Below are 14,959 nucleotides of genomic sequence, written 5' to 3'. Positions count from 1 at the left end.
ACTACACCGTCCTGCTTAAGTAAAAAAAAATAATACATTGACTTCTAAAGCATGGCTGCTCCTCTCAGTTTAATATTTGCGCCACAATCAGCTGATGTGTAACTCACAAACACAATAAGTAAACCAAAAATAAGCTCAAGCACCCAATCGAATTGAGGTCCAAAGTTCTTGCCAAGCTCCATTTTTTTTTTCCACTTTTGTTCTCCAGATCACATTAAACCCATTTGAAGCTAACACATCGGGCGTTATTAGCTTAACAATGTCGCAGACGATCTTCATCGTCACGCTCTTGCTCCTCCTGCTGGGACTCGGGTGCGCTGCACAGGACGACGGTCCGAGCGGGAGTAACAAGGGCTGCATTTGCGGCTATCCCGGCATCCCCGGGGACCCGGGACACAATGGGGCACCCGGAAGAGATGGCAGGGACGGACTGCGAGGCGAGAAAGGGGATACAGGTGAGTGAGGACGTTTTAAGCGTTCGCTCGTGTGTTTTTGACGTTTATTTATGTCCCTGAAAGGTGGAATTGGTGTAGTAGGACCAGCGGGAAAGGATGGACCAAAGGGTGATACAGGTCCACCTGGTAAGTACTTAGTGTTTTTTTAAATTAATTTTTATGAATAAGGCCGGAGAGTCGAGGCCGGAAGGGTACCCAGGTTGCGGCCGGAGCCAAACCGCATCCTGTAACTTTTGTAAAATAACCGTATTACTATTTCTAGAAAGATGATCTTCCTCTGTGTTTTTTATGTCTAGGTGCACCTGGACAAGCAGGCCTCAAGGGCAAAAGGGGGGACAATGGAGACCACGGACCACCTGGGAAAATGGGACCCCAAGGAATCGAAGGGCCCATCGGTCTGAAAGGAAATAAAGGCGAGCTTGGGTTACCGGGCCCCCAGGGACCTAAAGGTGATGAGGGATATTCTGGACCACAGGGTCTGAAGGGGGAAACGGGTCTTCGTGGAGATCGAGGCATTCAGGGGCCGATGGGTTCTCCGGGCAGGCTGGGACCGAAAGGGGAAGTGGGCGCTCCGGGTCCCAAAGGCGGCGTGGGTCACAGGGGGGAGCGGGGGTCTCGAGGAGATAAGGGCGATAAAGGCGAGCAGGGAGATGCTTTGATCGTCTCCAAAAGCGCCTTCTCTGTAGGACTCACCGCAATGAGCAAACTCCCGACGGCCCATACGCCCATCCGGTTTGACAGGATTATTTACAACCAACAAAACCATTACGATCCCCAAACCGGAAGGTTCACATGCTCGGCAGCCGGCGCATACTTTTTCACCTATCACATCACCGTCTTCTCCAGGAACGTGAAGGTGGCGCTGGTGATGAACGGTGCCAAGGTGATTCACACCACTGACAGCTACCAGAACGGCGAGGACCAGGCGGCGGGGGCCACTGTGCTGCACTTGCAGCCCGGGGACAAAGTGTGGCTGCAAGTCGTCGGCGGAGAACTTTTTAATGGTCTTTTCGCTGACGAAGATGACGACACCACATTCTCTGGGTTCCTCATTTTTGGGGCCTAGTTTTGTTTAGAGGAGCATGTCAGGATTAATGAAAGTAAGTAGGAAGAAAAAAAGAGAAAGCAATGCTTTATTCAGTTGATAGGGAAAAATAATGAGCTTAAAGAAAGTAGCAATAAGAAATGTGTGATCAAGACTGCACATCTGATACTTTAATTCAGCAACCTGGTGTGCTTCCAGGTTCACCCTTTGACCAAATGTTAACGATATTAAATGAATATAAAAATGTGTATACTGAGTTTTGAAACCCATAAAACTATATTATAACCATTTTGGATGGTCATAAATGCACTATTGTCATTGCTGAGCTGAACATACTTAATATTTCTTTGTATGACTCTCATGTTGTGACTTTTTTGTACATTTTTATTTGTAGGATCCCCCTGAAATGAAGGTAATCTCAAAAGATTACTGACATCCAAATAATAAAGCATTTAAACAAATGTCCTCTGTTGCATCTTTTCTCCCTACTATTTGGGATGGGCACGCATGTACACTCGTGAAACAATATGAGGAGGAAGAAATGCACCAACTGGAAGGTCCAGTCTATTGACATGACTTTTTTCCTCAGAGCAGGAAGAAGGCGTGACTGCTACGCAACCAGCCAAGGCGTGATTGGCCGGTAGCGAAAAATTCATAAGGCGGTCGGCTAATCAAATGCCGAAAGAATCTCTTCGACCCCGCCCCGTTTTTTTTTAACTTAATTTTGTCACAGGAGTAAGAGGTGGGTGTGACATTACGTATCATCCGACGCGTGGTTGGCCTGCGGTGGAGCAGTCACGCGGCGGCCAACCAATCGAATCTCTCCGGGTTCTCCTCGGCCCCTCCCTCTTTTGGGAGACAACTGCAACAAGTGCATTAAGATGCTCTTCGTCCTCCTCGAGACGTACGTGTTTTAAAAAGCAACTTTCGCTGCCATTATCCAATTGCCTCCACCACCAACCTGAAAGTCTTTTTTTAACCACTTCAGCGTTGCTTTTTAGGCATTTATATCCTCTCGCAAAGTCGAATTTAAGGAACTTTTGAGCGCGACTCCAGTTTATCGGCGAGCGCTCGTCAGCTAGCCAAAGTTGCTACTACTAGCGCCGGTGTGTTTGCGAGGAGCCTCAAAATGAAGTAGAACTTTTTTTCTGTTCTTTTCTTTTTGAATTACCTTGTTTTCTTTTTAATTAATTCTCACTCGACATGGACGAGGGGAGCGAGGCTTCAGAGATAGCCCGGCTGCTTTTCTATGGCTGAAAAAGGGTCAGAAGGGGCAACATCAGCGACTATGAGCAAAGTAAGTCGTCCATTTTGTGGTTTCTAAAAGCACTTTCTAATAGAAGTTGTGTATCTTATCTTAGTATCTGCGCGTTATCAACGTGACCCCTTTGCACTGCTGAAGAGAGGGGGGGGGGGTTGTGGTGCATTACAGTCCTGGTTGTTATAGTGATGTGGGAGAAGCCAGGCTGGCTGAAGGAGGGGGGAGGTGGGGGTGTTGTGAGGGGGCTTACAAAGAGCTTTATGGGCCAAAAGAAAGTGAATCAATGGCAGAAAGAAGTGGGCACTTTGGCTCCAGTTCTTTACTGGTCTCAGTGTAGTGTTAATCCCTTTCCCTGCTTTCAAAAGCCCCCCACCCCAAAAAAAAAAATGAATGACTATATCTTAGAGGAGACAATCATAATAATACATGGATTTTCCTGCAGATATTGAAAACTGGTGTATGATCAGAATTGCACCTGCGTTACTTTTACTTCAATTGCATGCACATTGTTTTGGAAAACTGTTGAAAGTTACTCTTAAAGCTAGCAAAGTGACAAGATTTCCCCAAAACGACAATAAGTCAAAATAAAAAGTCTGTTTGGAATTGTCACTTCAACTCCAATTTTGCTAATCGGATGGTGGATTTCGGGGATTTTTTGTGTGTGTGTGTGTCACCCAAAAAAAAAAAAAGAAGAATTTTTTTGTGGTTTTACTGTGATGACCTATGGAAAAACAAAAATCCTGCAATAATATTTCTAATAATAATAGCTAATAGGAAAGTAGTAATTGGCAAAACACTTCCTGTAGTCTACTTTCTCTTTCATACTTGCTTGCCGCTCAGGAATTTGAATTGTTTCCATAGCATCGTATTGTGTTTCAATTCCTTCGTTGGGTTCGAATTCCATAGTAGGTGTCTTGAATTTTTCAAGCCGCCATCAGCAACAGTGTTGACTCTTGACACGGCTCATCCGTGTATTGTATTAAATTCCCCAGTTGTCTGTCACTATGACAGCGGATCAGGTGAGCGCTGTTGTGCGCCGTCCGTGTGCGAGCGCAGACATCCCTCCCCCGGGCAGGCCAAGCTTCCCACGCTCTCGACATTGTAGGGGGGCGGGACTTCTGCCATTCGCCTTCCTTATGGCACATCCTAAAATGGGGAAGTCGTGGTCAAAGTGATTGAATGTGGCGTGCCGTCGTAAAACCTTTAGTAAGTGCACAGGCAACGTTCGCAATAACCGCTCAACTGCGGAAAGTTATTTAAGGTGCCGTAGAACAGAAACCCGTCGTGTGGTGTTGCCTTGGTCAAGTCAGGTCAAGTCGAGTCAGCTAGGGCTGAAATGATAGACTAAGTATTACTAAAAAGTTGAGTCGGGCCCTGCCTTTTAATGTCACGCATTCAAAGTCACAGATACTTCAGCGGGGTACTTGTGGTGTAATTCACTTGTTTTTTAGGTACATTTTGGATTACCGTCGCAGGACTGGTGTGCCGCTTCCGTTGCTATGCTATCGCTGGTTGTCATGACGTTCATCCATGCTGGCCACTTTGAAAACATTTTTAAAAAGACATTACATTAGTTATACTATATTATTTTTGGTTTTAGCCAAAGCCTTTCTCTTCATGTTTATCCCCCTAAGAGTGGAGCGCTGGTCCAAGTCCAGCCCCCCCGACCGAAGTCCTGACCCCACCCCTCCTACCCTCAAACTGAGAGACAGGCAGAAACCTGGTGGGCTCTTTGCAAGCTTTGGAGTGTCACTCGGAGTCAGTGCCGACTAGCCCGCTTGTCTGCCTGATTAGGCTATCATGTGTAGATGGAACCACACTCAAAAGCAAAGCTGCGCTAATCACATTAGCAATGGCGCGCACACACACACACACACCCAGGACTTGTGAGGTGTGTTACAGCAAGCTGACTCGTTGCATCTGCTAATTGGCGTTGAGCATTTTGAATGTTTATTCAGGCGAACTTTGCACAGGCAACCAAAAATAAAAAAACATGAGCAAGGCATTTTGTGGTTCTCATAATTATTTGTGAAAAGGAGTTTCCTGTACATGGAAGTACTTTAATGCATGATAATGTCTTTCTGTACATCCATGATGCTGAGAAAGGCTTCGAAAAAACATTGGAAAATGCCAAGCGCACTTTTTTCCCATGATCCGCCCTCGTCTGGACGCCCTGGGCTCTAATGCTCGACTCTTTCCGCCCTTAATGAATCTGATCCCCGGCCCGAGGCCTGCGACATACCTCTGCAGAGGTGACCTCTGTCTCAGAGTTTACTCGTGGCTTACATAACTTTTTTTTTTGTGAGCTTTTTGGAGCTCAACAAGAAGGGGATCAGTGATGGAGGTCTTCCTCTCGATATACGGACACAAGCTGGGATGCTCCAGAACTGATTCTAAATGTTTTTTTTTTTCCGTTTTTCCTCAGTACGTGCATGTTTACGTATCTGCATGCATGTTCATCCTTGTCTCCGGGAGTCTAATCTGAGGCTGGCTCCAGCTGGCTGCGTGAACCTGATGGGAGGGCGCTCGAGGTTAGGTGGGAAAGGGAAATGGGCGCGCAACTCCTCCCTCTAATATATTGAAATTTTATTGTCAGAAACATTTGTAATTATATTAAATACATATTTATTCTCCCCCCCCAAAATTAATTAATTTTAAGATGTATTTTTTTTTTTTTCAAAATAGAAAAACTATTCTCATGAAACATTTTCGCTTCATTGTATTCCTATTACTTCTTGTAAAATCTAAAACATATTTGTAAAATATTTTCCTCCAACTTTTTACTTGTACAATTTATTTAATGCCCCTCCCACCACCACCACCACATTTTACTCTTCAGTCGTAAGATGCCCGTCGTGGTCGAATTCCGGCTGGCCCGTGACACCTCATTCACTGTTCTGGCACCAAGTGCGGGCCTGAGGGCATGGAGGTGTCGAAGGAGAACTCAGTCAGTCGAGCGTCTGTCCCGGGATCCAAATCCAAGAAAACAAGCAAAGTGGACTTGTTGACATTCCTCGCCTATCTCCTATCTCCTCTCCCTGGCCTGCAAAGCAGATCCCGCTGCTCTTCGTCAATCCTCGACGGCGTTACAAGAAGACAATTGAGAGGGCCGTTTTGAAAGTGGAGCATTGTTCGTGGGAGGCGGGGGGCGGACGCTCACTGTATGTCGGCGGGCGGTGCTCGGCAGCGACAGTACCGCGCTAGCGCCAGGAGTGACGGAAGATTCCGCACACCATCTGGATCTGGGATGCAGCTCTTGTTCCGGACGTAAGGTTTCCCCGGCTCAAATTGAGGTAGCGGTGATGCATTGCCGCCGTTGTTATTGAATGGATTTTGCACCCAAAATAAAAAAAAAAAAAAGATTCAATGTGGCTGTTTTAAATACTAGCCAAACATTGTCTTGAGTAGTTTTGCCACAATTGAAAAATTCTGACTCGGAGCCCAAATTCATGAAACGAGCAGACTTTAATTCAACAATTTCATATGGTCTGATGAAGCGTTTTTGGTGCTTTAATATTTTGTGCAATGTTTAACTTTCTTTGGCCCAGGCGTCATATTTATGCGGTAATCTTAAACTGGGAGTTGTGAATTGTGGATTCGACTTTTGTCCTCCGTAGCGGCTTCAGGTCGTCTCCTGTAGTGCATCGGAGGCTGAATAAAATACGTCGCTTGTCCGACTATTTGAATGACTTTTTTATTTATTTATTTTTTTGTAGCGCGATTATTATTCTTTTCTTTGCAGCTCCCATTTAAATTTTATTAACATTCCCGTAAGTGTATTGTGTAGTCCACTGCATGGCCATGTTGCAGTGAAAGGTTGGAAATTGCCATGAACGTCCCGGAAGCATGGCAATTTATCGCATTAATCACAACGGATTAGCATTTTTCATCGCTTAGTCATGCTCCGAGAGGCTCGCTTCAAAGGGCCAGCTGCGTTAGCTACCACTTGTGAATCACACACACACGCACACACATGCCGTTAAAGACCCCAACCTGGGCCTCCGCTCCCCTCTGACTTTGAAATCACAGCACCAGCGTTAAATGCACGTCATGTTCCAAGTGTGTGTTTTTTTGTTGCAGCGTTGGTCGGGCTATTTATTTTCCCCTTACTCATCCAGTATATTGCAAACAAGAATTATCTGCCAATGTGCTCATTCCTCAAGTGCTTGCTCAAGACTTGCTACTGCAGTAGCTGTAACACAAGAGGGGGGGGGGCGCATTGCATCATTGCTGGGCTTATTTTAATAGCGTTTAAACAAAGAGTTGGGTCGCTGTGTGCCTGCCTTTTTTTTAATTTACAATCTCAAGTAAATCACTTGTTAGCGGTGTATTCCTTCAATGTGATCGTGAGATGCTCATTTGCATAATCCCGTCCCCACACTAAATGACTTTAGACACCTTAGACATTCAAGTTATAGGACACAGCCAACTATTTTTGAGTGTGGCTAGTTATATGTAAGGACCTCTTGGGTTCTAAAGTGGCTTTGGAGCTAAAAAGGCGTTGTTTTCTTTCACAGGCACAACTAAAAGACAGAGTCCCGTCCAGAAGCGAAGACTCTTACCCTCGCCTCCACTCCAACAACGCCGACCCTCCAATCCGGAATCGCCCCCTCAGCGACTTGTACCCGTTCCTCGATCACCCTGAGACGAACGCCGCGCCGTACCTGCAGCCGGTCACCGTGGGACCCATCGCCAAGCACGACAACCACCTGAACAGCGCCGACTCCTCCTCCGGGAAGCCTGGCTCTTCGAGAATCATGCGGCTGTTTTCCAGCGCCAGGAAGGCCTCCGGTCCCGCCACCGACAGTCCCGCTGGTCTCCCCGGACTCGGCGTGATGGACTCTTTCAAAAAGCTGCGCTCCTCCGTGTTTCAGGGGATTCAGAATCGTGGAGCAAGCGGAATTGCGTCCTCATCCAGTCAGGAAGCTGAGAACGGGAATACTCTCACGAATGACACAGATGAGTACCTTTCTAATGGAAATTATACCGCGAGTCACTACGAGTCGGATATAGACGACGACGAGGATTTCACCGAGGGCCTTCAACGCAATTGCCGGTTCTCCCGGAGTATGAGGAGAGCGTATGGAGCCGGACGCATTACCATGTTGGACACGGACGAGGAGATCCTTGCAGCAGGTAGCACTGACCACAAGAAAGCAAAGATCAACGGGCAAGCGGAAAACGCCTCTAATACGTCCGTGCTGAGCAGACTGAGTCAGAGCGCGGATAACATTTCCGTTTTTAAAATCCCGTTCAGGCGCAAGGCCCCCACGCCGCCCCCTCAGGCAGCCCCTGTGAGGACTACAGCGTCAAACGGGACTCCAACTATCCAGAGGACGTCCAGCGTCTCTTCGGCGGACCTCGGCAGTCGCAGGGGGGGCTCGCTGAGAATGAAGGGACAGATGCTGAAGTTAGTGGGCAGCATTACCGACGTGAACGTCCTGCGCCGGCAAAGTCCCTCGCCCTCCCCGGGCACCCCCACGCCCATGTCGCCCCTCAGTCGTCTCCACGACGACTACTCCCGACGCGTGCCTTGCCGGAGCACCAGTGAGCGACAGCGCCGACCCTCGCCCGTCAGGCCCCGGGTTTTGTCCGCCGGTCACGCCCCGCTGTTTCACACTCCGCTTGTTCACGCGCCGCCTGGACGGAACATGGCCGCGCTTCAGTGTCAAGGCTCCACGGAAGACGCATCCCTCGATATCACCACGTGCGGGTTTGTGTCGGACGACCAGTCACCTCCTGATCATCGAAAAGACGAGCTAGCCAATGAGGTAAGCTCCAGACATTCCTCCATTTTGATGATTTGGATACGCTGTCTATAAGCATGAAGGCATGACGTTAGCGTGTTTTTTATTTATTTATTTATTTTTGGGGGTGCTAAAGCTCAGTTTAATGTCAGCTTGATCAGGCAAAGCCATCAAAGCCGGAAATCATTAAGTCACAATTAAGCTCCAGTTTCAAGAATGGAAGAAAGACTTCATTCATCAAAATTTCATTGAATGAGGCTGGAATTTTAGACTTTTTATTTATTTATTATTTTATTTTTTTTAATATACTTGTAGCGCATTCACGTGAACTGTTTCAGCGTCACTGTCAGGTGCACTGACTGTCTGGTGTTTGCCCTCCATGTGATTTATTGACTTGCACCGGGTCACATGCTGGACCCGGCTGTCCTGCGCTTGAAGGAACAGGCTTGGTTAATGATTAGGCTTTGTTTATGATTAGCAGCCACTTGCGCAAATGGGCAAAAATTGTGGACGTGCTGGTCCAAGTCAGCGTTTAGGTTCTACTCCTTAGTCAGCGCTGGCCGCGCAAAGTCCAGCAGCAGCAACGCGCTCGAGTCTTTGCTGAGATAGTTAAGAACCTTCAAGTGAAGCGTACCTTTTTTTTTTTTTTCTTGTACTTTTTGAAGATGCTTCCTTAGAAATCAAGCAGCTCAGCCCGAACACGGGGCTACATGTGTTTCACAATGGTGCTAGCGATCTGTGTGCCTTTCCGCTGTGTGTGCGGCGGTCTCGATCCAGATCGGGAGAACCAAAAGGTGAGGTTTGATTGTTGCCATCTGCTCGGGTCAATATTTGCACGTGAAATAAAATCCGCCATTGCGGAATATTTGTGCTGCTTGATAGGAATTGGAAATTTTTTTTGTTTTCCCCGGGAAACCTGATGATATTGATTCAAGTAACTTTGCGCTGATTATCAAGCCAATCAAAACACTTCTTGGACCTGTTTGAGCGGCAGTGGCTCTGTTTTTGATTAACAGATGTACTCGATACGTGCACTAAATCAGCGGACCCCGACGTTTTTTTTGCGTCACAGACCGGTTTCACGTAAAGTCATGTTTTGACATACCGGCATGGTTTGTTCACCAACTATTGTTGCGCAGAACAGGCTTGGTACTTGAGAATCACCTCGAGCGATAAACCTGTATTTGAAGTAGGACGGCTAATATTGTCTTCTTGGAGGTTGTAGGCTTTCTGTACATTTTGGGTTATTGGCCTTATGACTTTTTTTTTTTTTTCTTTGGGATTGTCAGGTTACGTCAGAAGAGCAAAGGGAGCAGCAAGTCTTGCTAAAAGACGGCAACTCCTCGGAAACCAGCGGCAGCACCTCTCCTCTCTCCCCGGTCTTCCTCTCGGAGTCGCCCACGTCGCCCTCCACGGAGGCCGCCGTCGTCAAGTCCCGGCGACGGAGCGGGCGCCCGAGACCCCGGCCCATCTCGGACTACGGGCAGCTCCTCTCCAGAAAGCACTGCATTCCCGAGGAGGCGGGCGAGCTGAACCCCGACGAAAGGACGCAGTCGCTCCATCAGGAATGTGTCGGGAACGGCGTGTGTGAGAGCGGCGAGGGGTGCGGCGTGAACGGGACCGTGCCAGGCCGGCGGCAACAGCGTCCCATGTCTGTGGTGGGGGTGGAGGACTTGTACTCCCCCGACGCCGATGACGACCGACTTCCTTCTGTGCGTTTCTTTCTTATTTTAACATTTCAGAGTGGCTGTGTTCGGAATCACTCCCATCACTCTAATATCCTATTTAGGGGTTCATTGGTTCAAAATGAGGCAGATTTGATATATTCATTCATTTCATTTGCATTTTTCTTTTAGCCAGACATTGCTGAAACAAAACCGTCTTTTTTTTTTTCTAAACACATTTTTATCACAGAATTTTTCCATAAATCTTTTCATGCCAACTGTATGGCGATTTTGCCATTTTGTAGTTTTGTTGAAATGTTTTGATATTGTATTTGACATTAGATCCACCCGCTGAAGTTAACCTGGTACATTGTAATTAGGTGTTTATTTTATTCTGTGTGCCCAAATTTGATTTATGAATGAACAATATAATCCACTTTATAAACTTCTTTGTATCGGGAGTAGAAAATGATTGCGAACACAGCCAGAGCAAGACGTCTGTCGAGACTTGCTAAATCCTAGAAAGCGCCCTCATCTTGTTTTTCCCCTGCAGCCTCTGTCACGGCCGCCCATCCCCTCCCACCAGGTGCCCCCCTACAAGGCCGTCTCAGCCAGGTTACGACCCCCCACCCTCTCCCAGAGCACCCCCATCGGACTGGACCGCGTGGGCAGGAGATTGCTGCACAGAGTGCTCAGCGGTAGGGAAAGTTGAATCGAATGTGGATGAGCCTCCTGGCTAAGCCTCCTACTCCCCTTTTTTCGCCCCGCCCTAGACGGCGCATCTGAAGGCTCGGCGCCGCTGGACGACAGCATAAGCGAGGAAGAGGAGGATGAGGGGAGCTACGACGAGCTCGCCGACGTCACGCCCTATCTAGAGCCAGGCGTGGAGCTGTCAGTGCTCGTGGAGGTGAGCCTCGCCGCCGCCGCTCACGTTGACTTTATGACATAACCTTTATCTCGGCGTGTGGCTTTGTGAGTGCGTCCCGCCCCGTGAGGAGGCACGCGAGGATAAACCGCGTTTTCAAGATGTTTGGCAAGCTGGGCTGTAATCTTCCGTGTTTGACACGGGCTCATCGGCCTTGTAATGTGTGTCGGCGCAGTGGATAAGCTCGGGCCACGCCGTGTACGCCGAGGCCCTGTGGGACCATGTGACCATGGAGGAGCAGGAGCTAGCCTTCAAGGCAGGCGACGTAATCCGCATCCTGGATGCCTCGCACAAGGACTGGTGGTGGGGCAGGGGGCCCGACAAGGAGGCTTGGTTCCCTTCCAGCTTCGTCCGGGTGAGTGGACTTCCTGACCTGCTTGTTTGCACTCGATTTATAAGATGGCTTTACTCCAAATGAAAGCCAGTCGTGACACTGCGAGTGTGTCGAAGTAAGTCTACCACCCGCTCGGGGTTCAACTGGTTTCTGTGACAACTGCTGCTGAGTGACAGTTGAGTCGTAATTAGCCTGTGATTTGATTGGCAGAAAGGCGTCCGCTGTGTAATTGCTTGTTGCTCATTCAAAGATGCCGAGCAAGTGCTGGTTCAACTTTCCCATGTGGTTGCCATAGCGACGCAGAGTGGCTCTTTTTTTTTTTTTTTTTTTTTTTTTGTGCTTCAAGAGTGTTTTGTTCTCTTTCTACTTTCATAATTGTGCAAGCAAACTGCTGAAGAAGCTTTTTTTTTTAGTAGGTTTTTTTTGTTCCACTTGTTATAGGTGCGTGTGAACCAGGAGGACTCCACGGCGGGCAGCGTGGAGAGCGTGGCCGACCACGAGGACCCGGCTCCCCGGGAGGCGCACAGCAGCCAGCACAGGCAGCAGATGAGGACCAACGTGGTGCAGGAGATCATGAACACAGAACGCATCTACATCAAGCACCTCAAAGACATCTGTGAGGTGCGCAGACGTCGCCTTTTCCTTGGCGTTTGTGTATGAGAAAAGGGAACATGGCTTTAAAAGCAGTGATTTTAAAAAAAAAAAAAAATTTTTAACAATCTTATGACCTGAAGTATGTACTGCCACAATTTTTCTGAGGTCGCGCAGCCCTACGATTATTCATAAAAATCTTTGCGGTGGTCTTTTTCCGACAGCCAACGTAATATTGCTTTCGATGTTCAATTTAAGCTTCCAGCACTCTCTGTTGGCCAATGTTTGAACTGCTTTCAGAGTTGAAAATGTTGAGTATATTGGTTATCGCGCTTCTCCGTAGGGCTACATCCGTCAGTGCCGCAAGCACCCGGACATGTTCACCGAGCTCCAGCTGAAGACCATCTTCAGCAACATTGAGGAGATTTACAAGTTCCAGCGGCAGTTCCTACGCGACCTGGAGAAAAAGTACAACAAGGATCAGCCGCATCTCAGCGAAATTGGCTCTTGCTTTCTCTTGCAGGTCACCTGAAAGCTGTCGACATTTAATATTCACAAAAAGTTTTGGATATTAGGCTTTCTGGTGATTTTTTTAGGATGAGCCTAAAATGTACATAATCAGAACAGATAAATTAAATTTAAATTGGTATTTGCTTTTTCGATCCATCCTGAAATTTAACCCGAAAGTCCACAATGTCTAACATTTGTGAATAGTCTATCTACGGGAATTAAAAACTCTCAATATGCACCCTCCCTCTTTCCTTTGTCCCCAAAGGGCGAGGGCTTTTCAATCTACTCGGAGTACTGCAACACCCACCCCGCGGCTTGTGGCGAGCTGCAGCGCCTCATGAAGTCCAGCCGGTACAAGCACTTCTTTGAGGCCTGTCGCCTCTTGCAGCAGATGATTGACATCTCCATCGCCGGCTTCCTGCTCACTCCTGTCCAGAAGATTTGCAAATACCCATTGCAGCTGGGGGAGCTGCTCAAGTACACCCCCAAAGACCACAGGTACTGCTCGACGCCTTACAGCGGAGGAATGGAATTTATTTTGTCAGCTAAACGTGCCTGGACACCTCCTCGTCCCACGCGTATCTTATCAGCTCACGCTAACGTGTATATTACAGGATATGGGTCGTAAAGTCATTTTAATTCATGAGGCCGCAGGGACATTAAACCGCACAATAAGCTCCTAAATCACATGTCAAACTATCTAAAAAAAATATTCATTAATATATTTTGCTTTATGCTTTTCAACTTTCGTGACTGTAAACCAAAGTTAAATGAGATGAAACTACGAATAAGTAAAACTGCTCCCCTTACTTAATTAGTGTTGCTGTTCCCTGTGTGGCGTAGTGACCACGGCGGTGTGAACGACGCCTACGAGGCCATGAAAAACGTGGCGAGTCTGATCAACGAGAGGAAGCGGCGGCTGGAGAGCGTGGATGCCATCGCCCACTGGCAGGTGGCCATTCTCCGCTGGGAGGTGACGACCGCCGTCTAAGCAAGCTCGAATTGAACCTGCCGATGGCTTTCAGCTAAGATTGTGTCGTTGGTGACGCAGGGACCCGACGTGTTGGTGCGCAGCTCTGAGCTGATCCACTCCGGAGAGCTGACCCGAATCCTCCGCCAGGGCAAAATGCAGCAGCGCAGCTTCTTCTTGTTCGACCATCAGCTGGTTTTCTGCAAGAAGGACGTCCTACGTCGGGACCTCCTCCACTACCGAGGGCGGCTGGATATGGACCTCACGGAAGTGCTCGACGTGCCCGACGGGCGGGATCCGGACCTGGGCCTGACCCTGAGGAACGCCGTGCGCCTGCGCCACGCCGACACTCTGGAGTTTATGTGCGTGCTGTGCTGCAGGAAGCTTCAGGACAAAGAGAGGTGGCTGCAGGCCTTCAGCAAGGAGAGGCGGCGGGTCAAAGAAGACCAGGAGATGGGTGAGCCGCCTGCAACTTCTTCATGAGACACTACGTCTGCTCAACTGCACACTTTGACTGGGTTGTTAATTTAAGGCCTGAATTATCATGAAGAATTGCGACTCTGCATTTTCACGCTGCCTGTAAAACACGGCATTGCAAGTCCGTCATTATAAAAAAAGGAAACTCTTTGTTATGCTTAAGAATTGCTTTTCAAAACACCTCAACAACAATTTCAAGAAGCACATTTTAGGATTTAGGTTGGGCTGCTGAGAGTGTTTTCATTTCCATGGTTTGTCCCCAGGAATAGAAATCAGCGAGGAGCAAAGGAAGCAGGCTATTGCAAACGCCAGAAGAGCAAAACAGGGCAAGATCCAAAGTAAGGAAGCACAATAGTAGAATTAAAGTTTACGTTGCTTTGTCTTTTAGCTTTAAATTTTTTTTTTTTTAACGTCCCTTCCAGCTGTGGGCTACTCGGGCTCCGTGCCTCCGCACCACCAAAACCTCCACCCGCTCCACCAGCGACACGTGACCATCCCCACCAGCGTGCCCCAGCAACAAGTGTTCGCTCTGGCCGAGCCACCCAAGCGAAAGCCTTACCAGCTACTCTACAGCATCACCCGCGGCGCATTTTTCAGGAAGTGAACCTGGCGTCTTCCGTCCATTCCTGTGATTGTACTCGTCCGTCTGTTTTTTTTTTTTTCATGTTGTTGACTGTGCCTTGGATGAAGAAGGGGCGACGAGTGTTAAAATACCGACTTCTTTTGTTCTGGTACCCCTCAACTGTGTCTCTGTGCTTTTATGTTGACTCGTATTTTATTTCACAAAGGCTGGACCCTTTTTTTGTTGTTTGTTTTTATTTGGACTTCTGATTCTGAACACCCTGTCTGTTAATAACTATGTAAATAAAACTCTTGTATGAAAACTGTTATTCCAGGGGGCCGACATTTTGTGCCCAAGGGAGTCTGTAACGACGGTAACGCGATACGTGCGTTTTTCCCGACGCCTCGGGTCTTGTTTC

General features: G+C 48.0%; 2 protein-coding genes across 3 annotated transcripts; both read left to right on the top strand.

Moving 5' to 3' along the window:
* Window positions 1-187: 187 nt before the first annotated feature.
* Window positions 188-1,961, top strand: c1qtnf9 (C1q and TNF related 9). The gene is made up of 3 exons (XM_088283228.1): window positions 188-455; window positions 519-581; window positions 752-1,961. The coding sequence occupies exons 1-3, from the start codon at window positions 260-262 to the stop codon at window positions 1,519-1,521; spliced, it is 1,029 nt and encodes a 342-aa protein (XP_088139354.1). The 5' UTR covers window positions 188-259; the 3' UTR covers window positions 1,522-1,961.
* A 297-nt stretch (window positions 1,962-2,258) lies between these two features.
* spata13 (spermatogenesis associated 13) lies at window positions 2,259-14,869 on the top strand. Of its 2 annotated transcripts, none has more exons than XM_088283444.1 (13): window positions 2,259-2,797; window positions 7,279-8,532; window positions 9,798-10,220; window positions 10,726-10,870; window positions 10,946-11,079; window positions 11,273-11,452; window positions 11,873-12,052; window positions 12,366-12,545; window positions 12,798-13,030; window positions 13,376-13,505; window positions 13,584-13,959; window positions 14,243-14,317; window positions 14,402-14,869. In XM_088283444.1, exons 1-13 carry the CDS (start codon window positions 2,750-2,752, stop codon window positions 14,581-14,583), a joined length of 3,540 nt encoding a protein of 1,179 aa, XP_088139570.1. In that variant the 5' UTR covers window positions 2,259-2,749; the 3' UTR covers window positions 14,584-14,869. The 2 variants fall into 2 exon arrangements, with proteins under 2 accessions (XP_088139570.1, XP_088139571.1); XM_088283445.1 differs by having other exon boundaries at window positions 2,265-2,404.
* The last annotated feature ends 90 nt before the right edge of the window (window positions 14,870-14,959 follow it).

This window comes from Idiotropiscis lumnitzeri, chromosome 19 (genome assembly GCF_059441095.1).
Source record: "Idiotropiscis lumnitzeri isolate Australia: NSW breed Sydney's pygmy pipehorse chromosome 19, RoL_Ilum_1.0, whole genome shotgun sequence".
Taxonomy (NCBI): Eukaryota; Metazoa; Chordata; class Actinopteri; order Syngnathiformes; family Syngnathidae; genus Idiotropiscis; species Idiotropiscis lumnitzeri.
Note: the sequence above shows the minus strand (reverse complement) of the source record. Positions and strands in the feature narration are given on the sequence as shown.